This window comes from Microcebus murinus, chromosome 12, assembly GCF_040939455.1.
Source record: "Microcebus murinus isolate Inina chromosome 12, M.murinus_Inina_mat1.0, whole genome shotgun sequence".
Classification (NCBI taxonomy): domain Eukaryota; kingdom Metazoa; phylum Chordata; class Mammalia; order Primates; family Cheirogaleidae; genus Microcebus; species Microcebus murinus.
Genome location: NC_134115.1, coordinates 36,234,979 through 36,258,301, shown reverse-complemented (window position 1 = coordinate 36,258,301; position 23,323 = coordinate 36,234,979). Strand labels below are relative to the sequence as shown.

General features: G+C 37.9%; 1 protein-coding gene across 2 annotated transcripts; it reads right to left on the bottom strand.

Annotated features, from left to right (window-relative positions):
- Positions 1-17,671: 17,671 nt before the first annotated feature.
- LOC105856719 (synaptosomal-associated protein 23-like) lies at positions 17,672-18,316 on the bottom strand. Of its 2 annotated transcripts, XM_076009220.1 has the most exons (2): positions 18,031-18,316; positions 17,672-17,874 (listed from the first exon to the last, which is right to left on the bottom strand). In XM_076009220.1, exons 1-2 carry the CDS (start codon positions 18,314-18,316, stop codon positions 17,672-17,674), a joined length of 489 nt encoding a protein of 162 aa, XP_075865335.1. The 2 variants fall into 2 exon arrangements, with proteins under 2 accessions (XP_075865335.1, XP_075865334.1); XM_076009219.1 differs by having other exon boundaries at positions 17,672-18,316.
- Between the last annotated feature and the right edge of the window lie 5,007 nt (positions 18,317-23,323).

Genomic DNA, 23,323 nt, shown 5'->3' with positions numbered 1-23,323 from the left:
GATTCTGAAAGCTTCTTTCATAGCATGGGAAAAGAAAGTCTGAGGTCATCCTGTCTTGAGTTGCTCAACAATGCAGTCTGGACCCAAGAAAGGACTTGGGAAACCTAGTCTCTAATTATAGCTTTTCCAGTTGCTGTGTTAAATGGAAAATGCATGCAAAGGATTACAGGTTCCTTTGTTTTGTTTCGTTTTTTTTCTAATACCCCTTCTAAAGAATAGAATAAAAGTACCCAGAACAGACATTATAGGAATTAACTGAACTCAATATAACAAATCAGTATTGGAAAGAAAATTTCCTTACCCTGTAAAGTATGACACTGTGAAACATGAGGAAATGTTGAAAGTTGACTCAGTTCTCATTCTCTGTTAACTATTGGCTAATAAATAAATTACCAAAACATTGGTATTGATTTTGCTAAATGACTGTTCCTATTGGCTAACATACCAGGAAACCATTCCTATTTCCATTTTCCCTATTTGGGTCATTGCTTAAAATAATAACAGCAAAGGAAAGGCAAGGAAGGTGTCAGAGAACCGGAAGGGAAGGATAGATACAATTAGGTTTTACCTTAGCTGACCCCAAAAAGAAGCCGTGGCCATCGTTCTTTCTTATTGACTGCCCACTTATTCTTTCTACATATTAAACGTCAACAAATGAAAGCAATGACTGCACCTTATTCCATGAGACACATCTAGTTTATCACTGGTAGAAAAATGCCTTCCTCACAGGAAGTGGGAGAAGACGTTCAACATGGTCCAACAGAAAAGGAGGGCAGAATGGGAAGTGCTGTGGACCACAGCCAAGGATATACCTGCAAGTGTCAGAACAAGTTATAAAACAACGTATACCACACAGTCCCATTTTTGCCTGGATGGCAGGATCACGTTGCCAAGTATTCTTTTTCTATTTTTCTCTGTGTATTCCCTTTCTTGTCACTCTTAGTCATACCCTCGGAGCCATTTTCCTCACCCCCAAAAGCTAATTCTACTTCCCCATGAGGAGGTAAAAACGAACAATTGAAAAAACAGCAATAACAACAAAACAACCTCTACCTATTAGACACAGATTCGTTCTTTGGAGTCACATCTAAAGTGTCAGTTTCTCACTTCTGAGACAATAGATAGAAGAGATCTGCAGGAAGAAAAGAGATGGGGAAAGAGCAAATAAAAAATGTGAGAGAAAGGCTGGGGTGGGCTGGTGGGGCAATTGCAGAGGACCGAGGGACACAGAGGAAGTCTCAGAGCTGTTTCCAGCGGGCACATTTCTCCCTCTTCTCACCAATTCCTCAGTGCCTTTCACAGAATTGGACACTAAAACACTCTCAGAACAAAGGGTTCTGAGCGTGGACACTTTATGTTTGGAAAAAGGCAGGATATAATTTCAAGTGGAATGGATCTGAATCCATGTGGGGAATTTCCTGGGAGCAGGGACAGAGGTGGACCCACCGTTAGTGTCACATACACTCTCAAAAGAGCTTAGGAGGAAAGGAGATGGGAAAGGAACTGTGGGTGGGGTAAACACACGCTTTTGTTAACCATGTTTAACTTTGTTTTCTCTTGCTATCATACTTTGTGAGAAATCATGCTATTCATCTCTAAACATCCCTGTGATGTCCCTTACAATGGGAAGAGTATACGTCTCATTGATGATAAATTCAGGAGTGGCCACGTGACTTGCTTTTGCCAAAGAAATGTAGGCAGAAATGATTTCTGTCACCTCAGTGAAAAAGCTTTGAGAACCAGCCTGTGGTTCATGTCCTTTTTCCTTCTGCCTCTGGAAAAGCAGATTCAGATTGCTCTACCAGCCAAGACCGCACGGTGGCCTAGAATGCCCATGAGGAGTGAGTGAGAAATAATCCAAAAATATTGCAAACTACAGAAATTTAGGGTTTCTTTGTTACCTAGCATAATCTGTCTATCCTGACTGATAAATACATCTTTCTTCTATGTTTCCCTATTGGCTCCTCTGCTGACATTTTCTGAGCTCTGTCTTCTAATTGACTCTCTATTTTGATGGTTTCTCTCCTATACAAAACCCAGGAAGTGTGCAAGTGGTAAGCCACCTAAAATGAGAGGCAAAGGACTGACGCTTATAATTTTTGATCAACAAAATGTAATTACTTAACTCCTACAACACACCCCGAGAAGAGGCCACATGTTAAACACCAAGCTAGGCTCTGGGAAGAGATGGAAACATGAATACAATGTAGCTATGGTTGTATTTAGTCTACTAGTTCAGCCTTGACAAAGTATCACAGACTGGGTGGCTTAGGAAACAAAAATTTATTTTCTCACAGTTCTGGAGGCTGGAAGTCTGAAACCAAGGTGCTGGCAGGGTTGGTTTTTTCCAAGACCTCTTTCCTTAGCTTGCAGGTCACTGTGTTCTCTCAGTGTTTTCACAGTCTTTCCTCTCTGTAAGTCTGTGACCTTACCTTTTTATAAGGACACCAGTCATACTGGAGTAGGACACCAATGACCTGCTTTAACCCCAATTACCTTTTTAAAGACCCTATCTCCAAATACAGTCATTGCCAGAGGCACCAAAAATCAGGACTTCATCACGTAAATTTTGGGGGGATGACACAATTTGGCCCATAACACTGACCTAATGGTTCTCCCAATATATTTGGAAAGACAAACATGTGAAAAAGTAATTATAGTAAGAGTTGATAAGTGCTTCAGAACACATTTATGAAGCCTTATGGGAAGATAGATGAAGGACAGATAACCTGCTGCGTGTTCGATTGACAGGATACTTGATACCTCTCTACAAGACGCTATTCTCTCCTGAGTGATTTGTTAAGGAGAAATAATGGCAACAATTCTAACAGTGTTCATTCTGGTGTAAAAGCCAGCATCTCAGCCAATATGCTCTAGCCTTATTTGCTTGAGGCGTATCACTCTAATCCATAGCAAAAGGAAAGTCCTCTGGCTTCCTTGAACCGGAAGTTCTATTATCTGCCAACGGAAGCACTCAGCACCCTCTAACTCTTTGTTAGTGTTTTACGTGGTTGCCACCAGAAACAAGTCTTTCATGAAGCCTCTATGTGAATGTGTCACTGTGGTGACACTGCACAGCAGGAACTCAAGAGTACCCTCACTTGGAATGAACCAGATATGCAAAGACGAACATACCTGGTGATTATAAAAATTGAAGGGTTGCATCCAAGCCAAGACTAAGCAAAGGGATCAGCTGAGCAAATGGGATCCCAGAGCAGAGCTGCAGGGCAGCCAGGAACATGGTCTTCAGGGAATTCTCCACACTGCCCAATCTCCATATCCTAAGATATGAAAGGGGTGGAGGAAACAGTGGGTGGGTCGGCCTATCCATCATTTTCCTAGTCTTCTCTCCTCTCTCTCTTTAGTCTCTTCTTATGGTTTTTCTTCTAATAGATCCTCAATCCAATCCAAGTGGCCTCACAGTAAGAAAACATCTATATACATGTACATTTTTTTCTTTTCTTAGTTATATCATTTATATTCCTAAAGTGAGCTGAAAAATGACTTTATTACAGTAGCATGTACAAGATTTGACTTTTTGTGACTTTTAATTAGTTTCTACTGACTTTGATGAAAGTTGTGAAGGCCCAACTCAGAGAGAGATTGAACCCTGAAGGACTAATTATAGTGGAAGTTAAGTGATACTGAACAATAAGATAGGATTATAAAATAAAATGACATGATGGAAAATTCCCTTTTCCCTTGCAAACATGTAATTATTTCAGATTTTCCTAATTGGGAAAGTGGTGTGTTTGTCCCTGATTTGTTGGAAAGGAACAAATATTAATACTGCAACAGATGCCAAATAGTGTAGATTAAAAGGCTCTGACATGACTTGATATAATGTAGATCTTATTTTTACGATGTAATTGTGAATTATGTACTTTATTCATTGGTAATTAGAGAGCAGAACAGATGGAGAAGGTTTAGCTTAAAGTGATGTGTCCATTAAAATAACCTGTACTGCCAAGTATCTATTCATGTTCATGAGTCTAGCAAATTTGTTCTATTAAAATATGATTGGAAGATAAGGACTTATTGTCATTGTGTTGGAGTCATCCATCTAATGATGAGAATGAAAATCCTCTGTAAATGTCAAATCCACCTATTATCCTATTTTGCTTTGTAGATGGTCTTAACTGGACATTTTGGCTGCTATAGAAATTCTAATGTTGGCGTCTCTATCTGTTTTCTCATTATTTAGACATTACAGTAAAGAAAATCAAACTAGCCAACAAATGAAAATAGCAATTTTAACCATTACTTTAAGTGCATATATTTTAGTTTATTGTTGAAAGGACAGATGGCAACTATTTTTTAATGTGAATATTGTATTTTTCTATTTTCACTAGACATGTTTGCTTCTATCCCTCACATATTTTTCCCAGCATTTTTGGATGGCAACTAGGGGCTGCTTTTCCATTCAGTTTCAATCTGCTTTCACTGGGATGAAAAAAAAATAAATTAGTCCAGATTTCTCACATGCTTCATTCAAAGATAATGCCACATTTAGGATACCACAACTGAGGGCAGAGTGAGGCAGGCCCTCTCATGCATTGTTGGTTGGGGTGTAAACAGTGTGCTCTTCTGTAAAGGAATTTGGCAATATGTATCAGAAGCCTTAAGTAATTCATTATCAGAAATTCCAATCCTGTGAATTCATCCTATAGAAATAACTATAAATACAGACGAATAACCCAGGTGCAAGTACATCCAAAAAAAAAGCAAAGCTTTTTACCCAAAAATGATCATTGCATTCAATTTATGATAACTAATGATAGAAATTAAGCTAAATATACTAGAGAGAAGATGGTTAAGAAAACTGTGGCACAGCCACATAAAAAAACTCCTGGGTAAAAATTTAAATTATTATTATTAGTTTTTTTGTGTGAGACTGGGTCTCACTCTATCACCCAGACTTGAGTAAAGTGGTGTGGCCATAGCTCACAGCAACCTCCAACTGCCAAGCTCAAGCGATCCTCCTGGCTCAGCCTCCTGAGTAGCGAGGACTACAGGTACACGCCATCACTCCTGGCTAAGTTTTTTACTTTTTTGTAGGAATGGGGGTTTCACTGTGTTGTCCAGGCTGGTCTCCAACTCCTGGCCTCAAGCAATCCTCCTGCCTCAGCCTCCCAAAGTGCTGGGATTGCAGCATTGGCCACTGTGCTCAACCTAAAAATTTAAATTATACATGTGAAGAATCTATAATAATATAGGAAGATGTTTATATTGTAGTGTGGAATAGAAAAATAGGACATTGAAAATACTAATAAGTAAAAGTAGTTAATAATTACTGACTGCCTTCTATATACCAAGTACTCTTCTAAGCACTCTATAAAATGAGTACTATAAAATGCATATCCCACTGGGGTAGGTAGAAGTAGAGCTGGTGGAAGTGGGATTTGAACCCAAATACTCAGATTTTAGAGAACCTGTTTGCAATTTTTATGCTTAATGCCTCTTCAGTAAAATAACAACTACGTAAAAATAATACAAAACACACCTACATACAGTAGTGAAGAAAAACATTACACAGTCTTTCCCGTCAAGAGCTGGAATCTGTTTCTCCATTCTGGAAACCAAGGTGGCCTTGTGACTTGCTCTGAGTGTAAAATGCAGTGGAAAAAATTCTGTGTGGCTTTTGAGGCTAGGCCTTAAGAGACCTAGCAGCTTCCACTTTCACATTCCTGGAATGCTGCCCCGAGATTGCCATGCAAGGAAAACGATCTACCCTACTTAGAACGTGGAGGAGAATCAAGGTACCCCAGCCGTAGCCAGCGCCAACTGCCAGATGCATAAGTGAGGCCATCTTGGGCCTTCCGTCTCAACCAACCCAGCAGCTGAATGCAGTCACATGAGCGAGTCCAGGCGAAATTAACATAGAAAATACCAAGTTGACCCATATAATCATGAAAAATAATGACTCATTATTGCTTTACTTCTTTTAGACTTTCGAACTTGACATTTGACATTCCTCTGGCATAGACAGAACAGTTTTCTCTGGTTTCCCAGACTAAGGTGGAAGCCTTTCTAAAAAAAACAAAACAAAACAAAAAAACCTCACCCTTTGAGACATTGCTAGTGTGCTATTCCATGGTCACTTAAAATAAACCCTTCCTGGATTGTGCACAGTGTGAATGACACAGAGTTTTGTGAGCAGCTGTTGGGCAGTTGAGTGGTGAGATGAGGAATCTGCCGTCTGGGTGACAAAAAATGCTATGAATATCTCTCCCCACCGGCAGCAAGGGTGCTGTGCCCAGCCTCTGGGTGTGCACTAAGCTGGGGACCATTTCACATTGCACCATGCCTCTAATATACCACCCCTATAACTTTATTGTTGGTGCCTCTCTCATATGGGACGGAGGCTGCAATTCCACCAGTGCCTTCTTATGCTCTGACAATTCTGCCTCCCTCACCAAGAGAGCAAGGCAACTGTCACCAATCAAATTAGGAAGTAGGTATGTTACTAGAGAAGTGTGATGAGGACTAAAATGCCAATCTGAAATTCAGTTGCCAGGCAAGTGACATTTATTCGTGTTGATCACTTATTTCTCTTGGAGTACTACTCTCCCCACCTTGGCTTCCATCAATATTTCTCATGACTTTCTTTGTGTCCTTTCTGGCTGTTTTAAGTATCTATCGAATATTCCTTTCTTAAATGATCATGCCAGGACTTTGGTCTCTATTCTGCTCACCTTACACATTCTCCTTGAGTGACATAATCCACCTCTGTAGTTTTAATTACTGATAACTTCCCAATCTGCATCTTTGGCTTCTGAGTTATATCCAACTCTTCACTGGATATCTGCATCTGGACCTTTCCCAAGCACCACAATCTTATCATGATCAAACAAAATTTATTTATTTTTTTTCTTCCAGGTCCTCTTCTCCCCCATTATTTCTACCCAGCTTTTTAGCCTTTTTCCAGATTTTTACCTTCACATCTAATCAAGTTTTGTTCATTTGTTCTCCTTAATATTTCTGAGATCAGCATTAAGTCCATTCCCCATGGCACAAGACTCATGGCTGTTCATGGTCTGGCCACTGTGCACCTCTCCAGCTGTTCTCTGGCCCTTTCCAATTCTATCCAGTGAATTTTGGACTGTAGTGCACACCCTATGAGGAATGCTCTTTCCTTCTGCCTTCCTCCAGCCAACACTTTCTCATCTTACAAAACTCAGTTCAGAGCAACTTGTTTGATGAGGCTCCTCTGACCTCCCTTCCTTCCAGCTGTGTAAATTAGGTATTTCTCCTCCCATAGTGTTTTATGCCTAGCTCTGTCATTGCATTTATCACACTGCTTGTAATTGGCTCTTTGCTTCTCTGTCTTGCCTAGAACACCTGCCTATATCCTGAGAGTAGCGACTATGTGTTTTTTCTAAGTACTTCTATTATTTTTATTTAATACTTGGCTCTTAGTAGATGAACACGGCAGGCACTGTTTGTGAAACAAGTGAATGTGATGTGGCCAACCCATAGGAGAGGGTTCTCTTTGTAAGTGATCCAGCAGGGAGAGGTATTGGCTCAGTGTGAGCAGATAGGGTATGAGAGAGAAATCACGAAGAATTCAAATATAAGACTGAGTGACTCAAGATGCTCAAATATGGGGCTGGCCGTGTTTCAGCATCAGTTAAGTAAATAGCCTGTGTCGAGTCTAGGATGCTTGGCCAAACAATCACTTGACTATGGTTTTGCTAGTCATATCCCCAGATATGATGAAGGGATTCTACCTTAGCCCTTGATTATAGGGGTCAGGTACCTCACTCTGTGCAACTTGCTGGCGTTGCAAGCACCATGGAAGTACCTACCACTTACCGCATATACTCTTCAGAACTCTCTTCCCTCTGGACTCTGGCACTCATCATGTGAACCTAGAAGAACCTGTTGGCCTCTACTACCCCTCAGATCCAAGGATCCTGGATCTACACTGAGCATTCTGGGAGGAATTATTTATCTAACCTTTATTGACTTAATCTGTATATGACATTGCTCTTTCAAGGTATACTATACTCCTTCATCTGTGGTATTTGCTTGTTTTCACTTTATAAACCTTCTCCCTCCTGCCAGAATTCTGGCAAAAGCCATTCAAACCGCCAAGGTTTTTTTTTTTTTCCCTCTCAACTCTCTGTGCTATGTCATTGCCACATTTGCTAACCAAAAAGAGAGTGCATATGTGTACGGGCTACATCTGTCTCTAGGATGTAGCTCTGTTCTTTCTTTCAAAGCCATTTACATTGATTAAATCATCAATCATCAGTCTACACTGCCTGGGCAGCTAAGATTTGCAAAGCACTAAAATAGGTTGTAGAAGGTATAAACACTAGTAAATAAGACACATGGTATTTATGGAGCTTAGACCATCCTTAAGGATAAAGAACATATTGAATATATAGTAAATAACAAAGTAAGAGAGGATATGATACATTGCTAGAGAGTGTCTGAGTCAGGTCTTTACCCATGACATTTTAAATTTAATCCTTACAACCATTCTACAAGGTAAAGTATTTTAGACTAAAGTTACAGGTGAGGAAATTGAGAATCAGAGGTGAGAGGTAACCTTTCCAACACCACACAGCCAGTACAAGTCGCAGCTGGAACTCAGGCCTATGCTGTGATTTAATCATTATGCCGTTATTTATTTATTTATTTTTCCTCCTAGAGCCGTAGGCGTTTGGAAGATGCAATTGCTGTGGCTTGGAGCGCTTAGGCAAATCTTCACAGAGGAGGCGAAATTGAATCTAGGCCTTAAAAAACTGCCAGAATTTAGAGAAATGGAAAGGAAAGGAAACATATGGATATTTAAGGCAGCAAGTATCTTTAATGGCACCCTTTTATAAAACAAAGGTTGGAGATGAAGCTAAGGATTCCTTGGCTATCCAGTGAGCCCTAAGAATGCCCTTTCCCAAAATAACAAAATTCCTTCAACTTGTAGCCCCACTCACTTGCCTGTGGATTCTTCTCTCCATGGTAACACGAGGGTCACCTGGCAGCTCCGGGGCCATAAACGGAAAGAATATTTGCATCTTTGCTCTGATAACTCTGCTTGTTCTCCAAGCCTGTCAATTTGATATCCTCCACTAACACTGAACAGGATTTAAAATAAATGTGTCCAATAGCCATTGCTTGCAGTTTATGCAATATAAAAATGCAATCCTCTTGAAATAACACTAGCTGAAGAGACCAGCCATTAAATAAATACAGGTACTTTTTTCCTGATCAACAAGCGTGGCATTGAGCTGTGAGAGGTCTTTGCTAATGTGAGTCAAATGTTGACTGATTGGGAAAAACCTAATGTTTAGATTATGAGGCTTTTATCCATAACAGAAAAGGTCTGAAAGGGTCACAGTGGTATTTGAGCTATAGCTTTGTTTGCTTGGTGAAATGAGTTCAGTGACAATGCCTTCCTGGGTACACCTTGGCAATGAATCTGAATTTCCTCCCAATACAGGTTGTAGGTGAATGAACTCTACCATAACTATCTGATCTTCTGGGTAGCAGGATAGAAAGTTGATCAAGTAGCTATGGAATAAAAAGATTAGAGACCTATGCTGGCCTAGGCTTTTGTCTCACAAGGAACTGAGGGTCCTTCTATAAGCAGGCTCTCTTAAATGTGTCTCTCTTTAAAAACATTTGCTCTACTTTTCAGTCTTCACTTCAGTAAGTAATTTCAATTAGTTTTTAGACCAACAAATGTAGGTGTCATTTTGTCCCCTGCTCAGGGCAGTAAGAAATCAAAAGCCTGAATCATAAGCATTTTATTTGACTTCATCCTCAACCCAGATCATTCTGGAACACTGTCTCTATCAGTAACCTCTGCTTCTGCAGCCTCTGCTTCTTGTCTTTTTCTATATATAGAAAGAATCACCAAGAGTCAAGACCACAGGGTGTCTGTTCTCTCAAGTGTTTATATTGACTCAAACCATGACATTAGAGTCACAGAGCTCTTCCCAGGCACCGTAAGTACAACCCTACTTGCTTTGCTCCAGCTCAGTTTTTTAGGTAAAATAGGCAAATACCAGCATACTTACTTTTCCAAACCACCCTTGCCAGCAGCTCACTGTGAACATGAACAGAAAGGACAGGATTAATTTAGACAGATGACTGACATCGAAAATTGAGCACCAAGCCTAGAGAATAAATCCTACTCAAGAGGCTTAGGGGCTTCCCAGAACTTCTTGGAGAATTAACACATTTGACCCCAACAGTGAATGCAAAGTTGCATTTCCTTCTACCTGTAGGTACACTTGCCCATCTCATAATCTATTAAGTTACTTAAGGGCTGGAAAATCTTATAAAATTCTCAGTCTCTCTATAAAAGCTTCACTTCCAGAGGTGCAGATTTGACTATCAGAATTAAACCACTTGAACTTCTTTAAAAGGTAGAAGTACATCAAACTCAATTTCTAAGATATTGTGTCTTAAAGGAAATTTAAAATTTATGGGCTAATCTCCATTGAAATCTACAAAGTATTCACATTTATATGTTGGCAATTCCCTGTAATTGGTCTATTCCTGAAATTGAAGGAATAACAGGGCTCCTTGTGGTCCAGCATGTTTTCCTTTCCTGAGCACTGCCTAGCACAGGGCAATAAACCAGTAATTGAAAATAGGTCCCTGAAAAACACAGAGTGATAGCATAGAATGTGCAAGCCAAGTTTCATTTATGCTCAAATTGCTATCATTCATAGACTTTCATTTCTACTCCCATTTTCCCTTCAATTCCTGAATTTTACTGTAGGTGTGTGTGCGTGTGTATGTGTATGTGTGTGTGGTGGGAAGGGGTGTTTTGGTAATTGGGTTAAAAATTTTGTTGATCTTTCCCTGTCTCACGTATTAGGTGGCATGAACAGAGATGGATGCAGTATAGGTGAAACAGTTGTTTTTAGGAAGTATCACAAAAGGGGATAAAAGGTAGTGGGGACAGTAGAGGCGACCTGCATGCTTGCTGTTCACCCTTTCCTATAAAGTGGCAAGCACTCAATCTGCTTTGACACAATGGAATCCTTGCGCTGTGGCCTTGGCCAAGTCACATGACCTCTCAAACTTGTCTGATCATTTATAAAATGGGGTAAATACCTTGTGGGGTTGTGGTGAGAATTAAGTGACAGACATTTGGCGGATTCTTAGAGCAGCATATCAAGTACTCAATACAGACTAGCTTTTTCCTCCCTGAAGCTCAAAAGCAAAGTTTGTGAGAATGGTCTGTTCTACTGAAGGAGACCAAAAGGCATATATCAAATTCAACTTCTTCCATTAGAATGTCAGCATGCTGGCAAATGCGCTATATTTGTGCAAGGAGAATGAATTGAAATGGTTCATGCAAATTCTATTGAGATTAAAAAAATCAAAACTGCAGGCAGGATATACAAAGGAGATGATTTCCTTTAGATCTGAAGACTGATTTTCTTTCAACACTCTCTGATTTCTTTCAAGTCCTGGGCACCCAGGCATATGCTTATATTTTGGTTACTTGGAAGCATAATGGGTTTTTCTGGTGACTTGGCATCCTTATTTTTCCAGATTTCTCCTTTATTCTCATCTAACAGAAGCACTGCCATCCTTTTTTCAAGTGATAGGTGCTGGACACATACTTCCCAGCTGCGACCTGTGGTTAGAAGGCTGACTTTTCCTCCTTTTTCTACCCATAGGTAGAATATGTTCTTTTTATGATACATGAACTTGAGATTGCATAACTTTTGATCTCACTCCTTTATAGCTTCACTGGGTAATGGGTAAAAGGATTGGAAGTGAGGTTTGGGGGAAGAAGAAATGAGAACATTTCTTTCTAATTCCATGAAAGACCTGATTTAGAATATTTCCCTCTGGTCCTATCTGGAGAGTGCTGCTGTAATTATAGATTGCTTTGATAAAGCCTTTCTTTAAAATGCACTGAAGTGAATCCAAAATTCGATTTTTTCAAAAAGTGAAGCATTTGTACACTTTGCTCATTTACTAGTTAGAAGGATTCAGCAAAATTTCAAAAAAAAAAAAATAATGTAGAGGTAGTTAAAACTTGGGTTGTCTAAGAGGTATGTGCTTGGTATTGTATTTTACTTCACAAATTATCGAAGTTTAGCCTGATCACTTCCAAGTCCAGTGGAAATCTACTGGACTTCCACATTCTTATAATTTGTATCTTTATTAATATTTTTATTTCAGTGCTTATAATAATAAAATATCATAAATTTATCACTGACTGTGTGCCAGGCTCTGTTTTAAAAGCTTTATATACATTATTTAAAGCTCCTGCCAACATTTTGATCAAGCTACTGCTATTGTTCCCCATTGCCATTTTGTAGATGAAATTACTGAGGCATTGGAAGATAAGACATTTTCCCAAGATCATACAGATATTAAATTTTAGAGCCAGGATTCAAATCAAACAATCTATGTCCAGGGTATCTGCCTTTAATCATCAGCTCCCCACTGTGCTTAGACATGTTTGAGACAAGAGTATCATTGTCTAGCCCTTTTTGTTACAAAGATGTTAATACAAGTAAGAGTATATAGATTGGGTTTATATGTCTTCATTGCATTTTTTGTAGATTGTAAAAAATAATCTAAATTTTTTTTGCACTTCCCTATATTCACATTCCTTATTAAGGACTTTGCAGCTACCCTCGTGCAGCTACCCTCCTCCCTCCTGCAAACTGGACTGGCCCTATGACTTGCTTTGATGAATAGAAGGTTGCAGAAATGATGGTCAGCCAGTTCTTAGTCTAGGCTTCAAGAGACATTGAGCCTTCCCACTCTAGTTTTCTCTTCAAACTTTGCAGCCAAAGTTGGAAGTTCAGAGTATGAGACCCAGCCTGGGACAGCCTGTTGGAAGATGAAAAACCATGCTGAATAGTCATGCCTTCCAGGAGTGTCCTAGAATCCTTAGCCTCCTGCTGATCAGCCCCTGAGTTTGGGGGGGGTTTGTTATGCAGAAATAGCTAACCAATACAATGCTGATATAATTGGGGTGTTTTTGTTAGTGTGTTCATGCCCTTGATTGCCGAGTTCCAGCATGTTCAAAATTCTCTTAATCAACTTCCTCATTGAAAAACAAAGCAAAAAATAAAACTAAACATAGAATTCAAAAACCAAAAAGCAAAAATAAGAAAAACCATGGTCCAGAAAGATTAAGAACTCTCATTCTTTGCTCCCTGTTTCCATGGCCCTTCCTGCTGTTGTCCAGTTTCTATCAGTTAGAATTTATTAAAGGTTATTTTAAGGCTGCAGGTTAGGAACAACCTAGATTTTTAGGTATTAAAAAAATAATGCTAAATGGATTCACCAGAAGTAAGAGTTTTAGCACATTTCCTAATGCTGAGCATATGTACACAACTTTGTTCTATGTTTTGTTGAGTGTACAGACACATGACACTTGTTTTTTATTCTTCTATTGGGACCTTATGAATGGATTTGAAATATGACTGCCAACTAGGCTTAGCAGACCTTATAAAAGAAAAGCATTGTGGGACTTATTCATCTACTTAACACTCCCATCTCCCTTAAATCATAGAAATTCTAGAACTAGTATTTATTAGCTTGTTCTTTCTGTACATCAATTACCTTAGGCCTTATATGCTGCAGCTCCATCAAAAGCATTAAATAGTTCCCAGTGGCAAATTCCTGGTTATCTTTAGCTCATGCTGTTAAGTAAGTTTCCACAGTCTTTATAGCTCCAGCTTTTATTGTATTTTTAAAATGACTTGGTTTCAGCTGTTAAAGCTCAAGACGTTGACTTAAAGGGAAAATACTTGCCAGCGTGTGGGTGTAGAATTTGACTTTTCAGCTTTACCAAAGGCAGTGGGGTTGGGGCATTCCTGCTACATCGGAAAGTTTTCTGAAAGCTGTTTGCTTGGGTTTCCAATGTAATATATTCCATCTATGTTTCTAACAAATTGAGTGGCCCTTCTACCTTACTAGGTTCTTCATCTGGAGGACTTTATACTTCACAAGCCAACTTTCTGTCTCTTTTGAGTTTGCTATTTTCTGGACCGTGTGACTAGAGGTGAAAGCCCACCTTTCGCTCCCCTCCTGCCTAAGGCCTTCTTCATGATGTCCCTTCTCTTCTTTTCTTCCCTGGGCTTGTAATAAGACCAGAGTGACGTTCCTATTTAATCTAGTTGTGGCAGGATGCTGCTCCTTCCTCGATTTTTCTCAGCAATATGAATTTGCCTCTTTGAGAGACAGTTATTGTTTTAGAAAAGGAGGGTGGCAATTAGACTCAGTCAAGGTGATACCAATATCTACAAAGTCCTGCCTAGAGTTTTAAAATTGTTGTCATGTTAATGTCTATACTGTTTTCTCACAATGGAAATCAGTACAGTGAAACAATTGATCAAGTATATTATTATTAATATATGATTCACACTTAAAAAAATTCTGTAACCTTTTCCTTAAAATTTCATTCGCTTTAGGTAAGGGATTTTGAACTGCTCTAAATAGAAAAATAGGCCAATCAGTTAGCTTAATGATTCTCCTGCCTGCATTTTAAAACTTCTATTAGTATTGCAATTTGCCATTTCTTCCACTTAGTTATTTTGGGAAAATCTCTGTCTTCCATTGATATAGCTTTTTGTCCAGATGATTCATTTGTTTTATTTCCCAAATAATTTTTATACTTGCTTAAGGCCTACTAGATCAAGGTGGCTAAACTATCTTTTTTCTCTTCTGTGTGCACCTTATTTTCTTCGAGCAATGGTTTATAAAACTTGAATGCCCTTGAATACACTCCTTGAATATATTCATATTTATTAAAAATATATTTCTATATAATACATAATATGCACCCAATATCTGTGTAGATAAATGAATACAGGATGAGTATTATAAAATGGGAATTGACTGACGAAGATGCAAAGTACTTATGTTTTCTAATGTATTCTTCCTGAATATCTTACATATCCCATTTTGGACACCCTTGGCTTAGAGATATTATAGTATTGCATGTTATTTATCTGGTCAAAAACTTTAATATAAACCATCTCTGAAATGGTGATGTAGGTAAGAACTTGGAAAATAAATAGCTGTCTTTAGACTCTACATTTACCATATGTAGGTTAAATTAAAATTGCATCCAATAGCTTTCTGTCTTTGTACTCAGCAGATAGTTACTGATATTCAACAAGGTATGTGCTGCATAAAATTCTGTTGCAATCTGAAATCCCCTGTACTAGAAAACAGATATCATTTTTGCTATAGTAAAGAATTTCAGGTCTTCCCTAAAAGATATTAGTTGGATTCTCTTTAGCTGACAACCTTTCGAAATTGTTGAAGCCAAGTACATTTTGCCAATAGGAAAATATAGCTCCACTGAACATTTTCACTGGCTCTGATTTGAAACAGCTTAGCAAGTGTAATACAAAAGTGTCTGAGGATGACTGGAAACAACGTAGACTTAAAGACATTATAGATCAAATGTTTTTATTTTTATACACACGAATAGGAAGGAAAATGGGAGTGGTTTGTTATCATTTCACTACAATTGTACGTATACTAATAAATCGAACTCTATTTAAAAAGCCACATTAGAAATATTTATACATTTTAACAAAATTTCAAAGCTATGACTATATTCAAAACCCATACAAATACAAATTAAAAATAAAACTCTATCATATGATTCAGAAATCTCACTACTGGGTACATATTCAAAAGAAATAAAATCAGTATGTCAATAAGTTACTGGCACTCCTATGTTCATTGTAGTATTATTCACACTAACCAAGATATGGAAACCAACTAAGTATCCCCTGACAAGATGAATGAATAAAGCAAATGTGGTATATATGTGTGTGTGTGAATATATATATATAATATAATATAAATATATATTTATATATATAAATATATGTATATTTATATATATAAATTTATATATATAAATATATATATAAACAGAATGCTATTAAGCCTTAAAAAAAGAAGGAAACCCTGTCATTTGCAACAACATGGATGAACTTGGAAGATATTACGAAGATATTACACTAAGTAAAATAAGCCAGGCACAGAAAGGCAAGTACTTCATGATCTCACTCATAAGGGAATCTAAAAAAGTTGAAATCATAGAAATAGAGAGTAGAATGGTGATTGCTAGGGGTGTTGGGGTGAGGGTTGGGAATGGGAGATGTTGGTTAAAAGTTACAAAGTTTCAGTTATAATGAGTAAGTTCCAGAGATCTATCATATGGCAGGGTGGCTACAGTTAATAATAATACTTTGCATACTCAAAAATTGCTAAGAGAATAGATTTTAAATGTTCTCGCCACACAAAAAAATAAGTATTTGAGGTGATGGATATGTCAATTAGCTTCTTTAAACCATTTTCACAGTGTGTACATACATCAAACATCACATTGTATGCAGTAAGTATAAATCTTTTTTTTTTTAGTTACAAAATTTAATTGAAATGATCAAGCAGTGGTTAGTGGTCAAACCAATCCACACTGATATCTTTGAAATGTTCAGTTGCTAATTTTTAAATAAAGGTAACAAATACCAATCAGAGTCTCATAACATTGTGTAGGATCTACATAAACTTGATTCTGGACATAGTTCAATATACAAGGTTAAGAGAATGACAGTGTAATCACCAATAATTAAACCAAAGGCACAATTTTCCAAATTCCTTTTAGTAAGACAGGATAAATTCTAATATTTTTAAAAATCTAAAGCCACATAAAACTCAAAGCAATCTATTTTTCTACCTGAGATCAAAATAAGTTTCCTTTTTCCTATCTAAACATAATTCTTGACACTGAGATAAATCTGAATTTACATGATATATTTTGTCAAACTTTTCCAAAAATTTTAAGCCCTACTTTAGAGAGAAATTCTCATGTTACAAATATATATTTAAATATTTTTCTTCTAAGACTAATGACATATTTATGAGGTTAATAGGCTTGTAATGGGACCATGATACTACTACTAACATGAAAATTAAAAAAAACTACTCATTTATACAAAGTGTTCCTGAATAGAACAATAAGAAAGGGATCACAGAACCTATGTACATATAGGAATCACTAAGAGTTCAGAAGTTAAGCTCACTTTAAGAAAACTCATTCTATTCTATCTGGAGGAGAGGTTGCAAAATTGTGATGTGTCACAAAAATATTGTGTATAAAAGCTCCAAAGCAAGCATTAGCCTAAATTGGCAATAACTGCAACTTAAATTAAAAATTGTGCCCAACTAGATCTTTACTCTAGCTATGCAACTTCTTGTTTTGTGGCCTGCAGGTTTTTACTGAGATAACAATCTCTTACATCTTGCTCCTCTCTCACAACTTCCATCACCACAGAAACAAAGGAATAAACCAATCAGCTTCTTCAGCTTCCTTTCTCAGGGTTGTCTTTGGCGATGCTTCCAGATTTTGAAAGCAAAAGAAACTGCTGAAGTAAAGAAGAAGATGAAAACACTATATGTGCTGTATGAAAACCAATCTGAGACTATGAACTGAGAAAGAAAATACCAGAGGGAAGGCTGAACAGCAGTCTACCCTCAACAGCAACAGAAAATAGAAAATGCAGGTAGGAGGAGCAGTTGTTACTGGCCCTTCTTCCACATTATTTCCTGATTAGAAGAGTATGGAACCAAAATTTCAAACTCTCGAAAAGGTAATGACTTTGGAGGAGGGGCTAGGAAAGTGAATGAATGCTAAAGAAGTGCAGCAGTAGCTTTAGCTGTCAATGAGTTTCTTTGCTCTGGCATTGGGGATGTCAATTTGATCTTTGTTGGTGTCAGCCTTTTCTGTGATCCTTTCTATTAGTCTGTTTTGAGCTTCAGTCTCAGTACCCATGTCCAGAGCCATGTTTTTTAGATTTCCCAGGATACTGCCCACTTGAGTCAGGTTCTCTTCCATTTGAGAATTAGTTACACATTCTCTGGCATTAGTTATACGTTTAATGTATCCTCTGCTGGCTGCTCCTGTTGTTGGTTGCTGAGGCTGACCATTTGCTACGTGGCCTGGTTGCTTAGATATTACATTGGTGGGTGAGTTGTCTCCGCCATCTCCCCATGTTGTCTTATAGGCCTTACCAGACTCAAAGTTCTTTGTTCTAGTACATGGGCACACACAAAGACCACAGCACTTATTGAGTTCTGTTAAAGTCTTCTCTGCCTCTCTCATGTCTTCATGTATTTGGTCCATGCCTTCTTCTATGCAATTGAGTTGTTTCCCTTGTTCATCCAGCATAGTGATGGTCTTGAGTCCTGCAACCTGAGACTCAATGGCTAAACCCAGGATTCTCTTTGTACTTTCCAGAGACTCATCAGTAACCTGATGAGCCCTCAGCTGAATTTCTTCTGATGGCAGATTATCCATGATAAATCAAAACTCTATCAGGCACAGAAATGGAAATGCGGATATTCAAGCAGTTCTGGTCACTCCTCTCTGGCCGCGGCAGCTCAGACACCCCCAGACTGGACCTGGAGCTGCACCCTTGTCGCACCTGTGCGTCCACAATTTTTATTCGTCAATTATACCTTAATGGGGCTGAAAAAAGGAAGGAGGACAATGAGAAATGCGAATTCTATGCAGGAGAGAACTAAGCAAGTGTAAGAAACTTGTTCTACGCTTGCTTTTTCATGAGTCTTTGGTAGATCTGCTCATTCCAGAAAGTTCAAGTTTACTTTATAGACCTAGAAACCAAACTTGGTACATCATCTATTGCATATTTCCCTTCTCAAGAGCCAATCTATTATAAGATGTTGACAGTTTCAGTTCATGCCTTGAAGTTCTTTCCAGGGAGAAATAGCCCTTGGTGGAAACCAGAAGGATTAGCAAGGAGAAAGTAGGAAAAGAAATAAAGAAGATGCAAAAGTAGGAGGAAAAGGAGTTTAGTTCTCTACTTTCATTTTTACTTTATATAATTTTTTTTTGAGAGAGACAGGGTCTTGCTCTGTTTCTTAAGCTGGAGTGCAGTGGCATGATCATAGCTCACTGCAGCCCTGAACTCCAGGGCTCAAATGATCCTCCTGCCTCAGCCTTCTGAATAGCTGGGATTATAGGTGTGTGCCACCATGCCCAACTTCATTTTTACTTTAAACAGGCCAAAATAATATCATTATTCCAAGGTATGTTTCACTACATATTTGCTTAATATGGGTTTTATAGCTAATATTTTCACATATAATCTTTTATTTATGTTTATGCTTATTATGACATATGTGTTCTCTCCCCTGACTGTATCATTAGGAAGAACCATCTCCTTGAAGATGTTTTTCAAATTGCCTACATTTGTATCAAGTATGGTAATAGATGTCAAATGACTTATATAGGTTCTGGAGCATAGTGCTCAAAGATGTTTATGGAAGCAGATTCTGAATCTTTTAATGTGAGCCACCACCACAATCTCAGCCACTTCATTTTATGTTTAGAAAACACAGTTCTGGTGGCATAAACTGCTTGTTAGCTTATTTTCCTGCTGAATGGATTACTAGCCTGATGTCTACTCTTATAGAAGGGAATGCCTTTAGGTCCTCATGTACTTTAATAGCTATAACATTTGCAGAGGCTCCTGAATCAATCTTCTATCTTTCTGGTTTATTGTCATTTAAGAACAGATTTGAATTCCTTTCCCGTGTGAAATTTCATGGCTGGATTCAGCAATCCTTCTCTCTGGGCCTACAATTCGTCACTCTGTTGGGCTATGTTGAATTCCAGTGTTAGGAAATTGCTGTATATTTCAGCAAGTTAATTCTTTTCACCAAAGCTCAGCTACCCTTAGGTATAGAGGGGACACCCACGAATAGGAAGATTTAATTTGCATCAACATTTAATGAAAACTTCACTATATTTTTTCCTTGAGCCCCTCCCCATGACTCATGAAATAAATAGTATAGCATCAGCTTCTTATTTTTGTCTTTGCTAATCTTTCTCATTCTAATCAGGCACTGTTGTCAAAACTGTGGGCTCACAGTGGTAAGTGCTCATGAAGTAAATAGACAGTCAAACTCACCCTGCTTAAGTGATCTTTTGCTGCAGGGTATAAGCATTTGCCTATGTTTTAGAATTTTTTGTATTCTTTCTAAGTAGAGAACTATCGAGTTATTTTATTCTTCTGCTTGTATTTGCTAATCTTATATATTTGGACCTGATTATATGTCTAATCAGATACATTTAATTTTTATAAAAGGATAATCATTTATGACATTGGGGCTAATATAGCAAAGTATCTGTCTCTATTTTTATCTATCTTCTATCATTTATCTAACATTTTTAAAAGTGTTAAGAGCCTGCAAACATATTTTTTATTTCAATCTGTTTCCAGTGAATGTTGGTGTGATAAAACTTTGTACATTTTTGTTTTTTTCCAATTCCATTGAATGATTCATAAATGTCCCCAATTTGTAATGGAGAAACCAGTTTTGAATCATCAGCCATATCTGGGACAATAGCTTGATCTTTTCCATTTTATGTAGGAAAATAAACAAGCATATAAACATAAAGACATAAAACATGGAGATGCACACACTTAGCTTTCCCAATCTGGTTAAAAAATATGACAGGTTTACTCAAGAATGAATATCTCTTTCTCATTTTGTTTATTGAAGAAGCCCATAGAGTTCATTGCTGAGCAGCACAGGTTAAAAAAATTAGATGAGTGAAATGCCTTATGAGGAGATTAGATATTGAGAGGCACTCCAAAATTTGTTATTGAAAGACTCGCAATAATATATCTCTATAAAGAAAAAAAAAATCTCAAGGGGTGAGCCATGGCAGCCATCATTAAATATTTCAAAGGTTCCAAGGTAGAAGTGAGTTTTTTCCTTTTATGCCCAAAATGTAGCATGAAGGCAACAGGATATAATACCTTAGATGACATTCAGTTCTTTTATAAATATTCGGGATTCTGATATAGCACCCTAATAAAGAGCATCCTCTTTTCTCACTGGAGTTCTGAAGTTTGAAAGAAGAAAACAAAGGAGGGGCAGATAAAGGTCAAAACATTATCCTTCCTAATGATGGAGTGCCATTGGAAGTACATTGGCAGTGTGAAAGCCAACCTCAGAATTAGGCACATTTCTTGTCCCAGGCAGCTTCTCTGCAGGGCCAGCACTCCTGGAAGAAGGAGGGATGTATATTCCCATGTATATTCCGTGTTGCCAGCTCTCACTCCTAACAGGAGGAAAGTCAGGCCTGAGCCAGTCACACGCCTTTATGCATCCTAAATGTGTCAATCAGAGAAGCCATCTGCCTCCTCAGATATGAGTGAGGATATGGGGCTGAGATAGTACTGTCATGTATTTAGGGAAACTACCTTTATATCGAAATCAGCAGTGAAGAAAACATCCCCTCTAATGATAATGAAATTCTTTGAATTGATCAGTACTCCTCTAGGTTCCAATGCAGTGCTTTTCGGGTGCATTGAAGATTTTCATCCATTCAATCAATAATTGTTCAGTGCACACCAGTTCTAAGGCTCCATGCTAAAGGCTGGGGACACAATGGTGTCCTCAGAAAAAGAGGCACAGTTCCTCACCTGATGGAGCTTAAAGTGGGAGACTATTTCAGCTCCGGGTAGAGTATGAATTGGTGAGAATGTGGTGGACCAGTGATTCTTCACTTTGGCTGCACTTTGAAATCACCTAGGAAACCATAAAAAATACTAATGCTCGGGCCCCACCCAATTCTGACTCTAATTTAATTGGTCTGGTATTCAGTCTGGGCATGAGGATTTTCAAAAAGTCCCCCAGTGATTCTAATGTTCAGTCAAGGTCAAGAACCACTGCAGTTTGTGGATGAAATAGATGCATGTGCACGTTTTGATCATGTTGATATTCCCAGGGCTGGCACCTATTATAGGTACTCAAAAATGCTTGTTGAATGCAAGTCAATGATTCTCAACCTGTTCTTGTGCCCTTAAAGTCCTTATTATTCTCTTTCATGTTTGACTTCTAGACAAGAGCTAACATATCTGAAACGTTTTCTCCTTCATTCATCAATTTTTTACTTCATTGCCCTTCACAGATTCACTTTCTGGGAAGATTCCAAACTTTTCTGCTTCGTGGCTATCAGTGCTTGATCATCTAGAATGGTTCTAAATTGATTTCATGAGAAAGATGTTGAATTAGGCAGATTAACCATTATGATATACTATATGGCAGAATTCTTTTTAATCTGCTTATATTGATTTCATTCTCTTATTTATTCATCCATTCGTTTATCCAACATGATTCTATTTGCTTGCCTTGTTGCTGGTTACTTGGCAATTTAGAATTGTTCCAAAATTTCATCTTCCAGAAAGATGTTAAAAGAATGCAAAGTTAAATATTAAATCTTCCACGACTAAATATTTTGTGCCTTACATACATTGAAGTAATTAATTAATTCAGATAATAACTATGTATTCAAAGACTCCTCTGTATTTATTACTATTCCAGGCTTACATGATACCATAGTAAATCAGATCATCAGGGTACCTGCTCTCAAAGATTTCACAATATGAAAGGTAGACATGATATTCAACAAGTAAACAGAAAAAGTGAGAAGATAATTTCAAATAAAGAAATGTATCATAAAGACAACAAAATAAGATGATAGGATAGGAAGTAATTGGGGATACCTCATTGATGGATCGCTTTGGATAAAGTGATCTGCAAGGGACTCTCTGTTGAGAAAACATTTGAACTGAGATCAAAACTCTAAGAATAAAGTATTTGGAAAATAGTGTGCAAGGTAGAGAAAACAGTGAAGTGGGACAGGGTTGGTGTATAGAAGGCTGGCAGCTTCAGCCTGCTGAATGAATGGTAGGGGTGGAGTGCTGAACAAACATGTGTCTTTTTGGAGTCATAAAGTAGACCATTGAATTGAAAAAATTCATAGAGACACTTACATTTCTGACAATGTGGAAGACTAAAATACTTGAATAAAAATGGAAAACATACTTTTAAATTAACAGCCAAGCTCACAAGAAAAGAACATCAGGGAAATGCAAATCAAAACTGCAATGAGATATCACTTATCTCCAGTAAGAATGTCTTTTATCAAAAAGTCCCAAAACAATAAATGTTGGTGTGGATGTGGAGAGATAGGAACACTCTTACACTGCTAGTGGGACTGCAAACTAGTTCAACCTCTGTGGAAAGCAAAGTAGAGATACCTTAAAGTGATACAAGTAGATCTTACATTTGATCCAGCAATCCCACTACTGGGCATCTACCCAAAAGATCAAATGACACTCTACAAAAAAGACACCTGCACTCAAATGTTTATAGCAGCACAATTCACAATTGCAAAGTTGTGGAAACAACCCAAGTGCCCATCAATACATGAGTGGATTAATAAAATGTGGTATATGTATACCATGGAGTACTATTCAGCTATAAG